We start from the raw sequence: 857 nt of genomic DNA, 5'->3' as shown, positions 1-857 counted from the left end.
GCTAGGGTTGAATTCCACGAGTCAAAAGATGACCCTGGGCTTCCCTGGTGGCGCAGTGGTTGAGAGTCCGCCTGCCGAAGCAGGGGACACGGGTTCGTGCCCCGGTCCGGGAGGATCCCACATGCCGCGGAGCGGCTGGGCCCGTGAGCCATGGCCACTGAGCCTGCGCATCCGGAGCCTGCGCTCTGTAAGGGGAGAGGCCGCGGCAGTGAGAGGCCCTCGTACCGCAAAAAAAAAAAAAAAGAAAAAGGAAAGATGACCCTTTTCTGAGACCCAGCTCTGTGGGAAAGCCGGAGGCCCTGGTTTGTGGACTGTGGAGAAAACTGACCGGCGTGGCCACCTTCTCTTGCTGGGCCATCTTACGCGTCGCCGGCTGAAGAGCAGCGCTGGGCAGCTGGCCCCTGCCTCTTTACGGCACGGACCCAAAAAATAGGGATGTGACAGGTCTGTTTCCCATGTCTTGGAAGTTTTGTCAGTGGAAAGGAAAAGAGGCAGGGACTCTGACGCTGGGGGGAAATCACCACCTTGGGGAGGAGAGAAGAAGCCCATGCGTCTGGCTGTTCTGTGTTCACAGCTGCCCATGGTGTCTGCTGCGGCTCTCTCTGGGGATGGCGGTGATGAGAGGGACGCTCTTGGTGCTGTTCTACGTCTCCCATGCTTCTGCCAGTGAGTGTGCTTCTCTCTTCCTTCCCAACTTTAGCTGATTGTGTGACATGGCACGGGGAATCATCCCAGAAGAGAAAATGGTCCTTAATGTCCAGAGAGGGACTCAGGCGGTAGGTGATTCATGGCATTTTGCTCTGCGCAGCTTGCGTTGGTGGTGGGAACCAGGGAGAGAGAGGGATGTGCGTGGATGT

The 857-nt window shown here is 57.9% G+C and overlaps 1 protein-coding gene across 1 annotated transcript in view; it reads left to right on the top strand.

Moving 5' to 3' along the window:
* Positions 1 to 577: 577 nt before the first annotated feature.
* LOC103081910 (inactive serine protease 54-like) overlaps positions 578 to 857 on the top strand; it is a 13,392-nt gene continuing 13,112 nt past the window's right edge. Inside the window, 2 exon segments of the mRNA XM_007468330.1 lie at positions 578 to 613; positions 615 to 666. Of these exon segments, the coding sequence (XP_007468392.1) occupies positions 581 to 613; positions 615 to 666 (85 nt within the window). The 5' untranslated portion in view covers positions 578 to 580.

The sequence above is a fragment of the Lipotes vexillifer genome, unplaced genomic scaffold, assembly GCF_000442215.2.
Source record: "Lipotes vexillifer unplaced genomic scaffold, Lipotes_vexillifer_v1.1 scaffold1347, whole genome shotgun sequence".
NCBI lineage: Eukaryota > Metazoa > Chordata > Mammalia > Artiodactyla > Lipotidae > Lipotes > Lipotes vexillifer.
The sequence above is the reverse complement of the archived record's forward strand: the minus strand, read 5'-3'. Positions and strand labels throughout refer to the sequence as shown.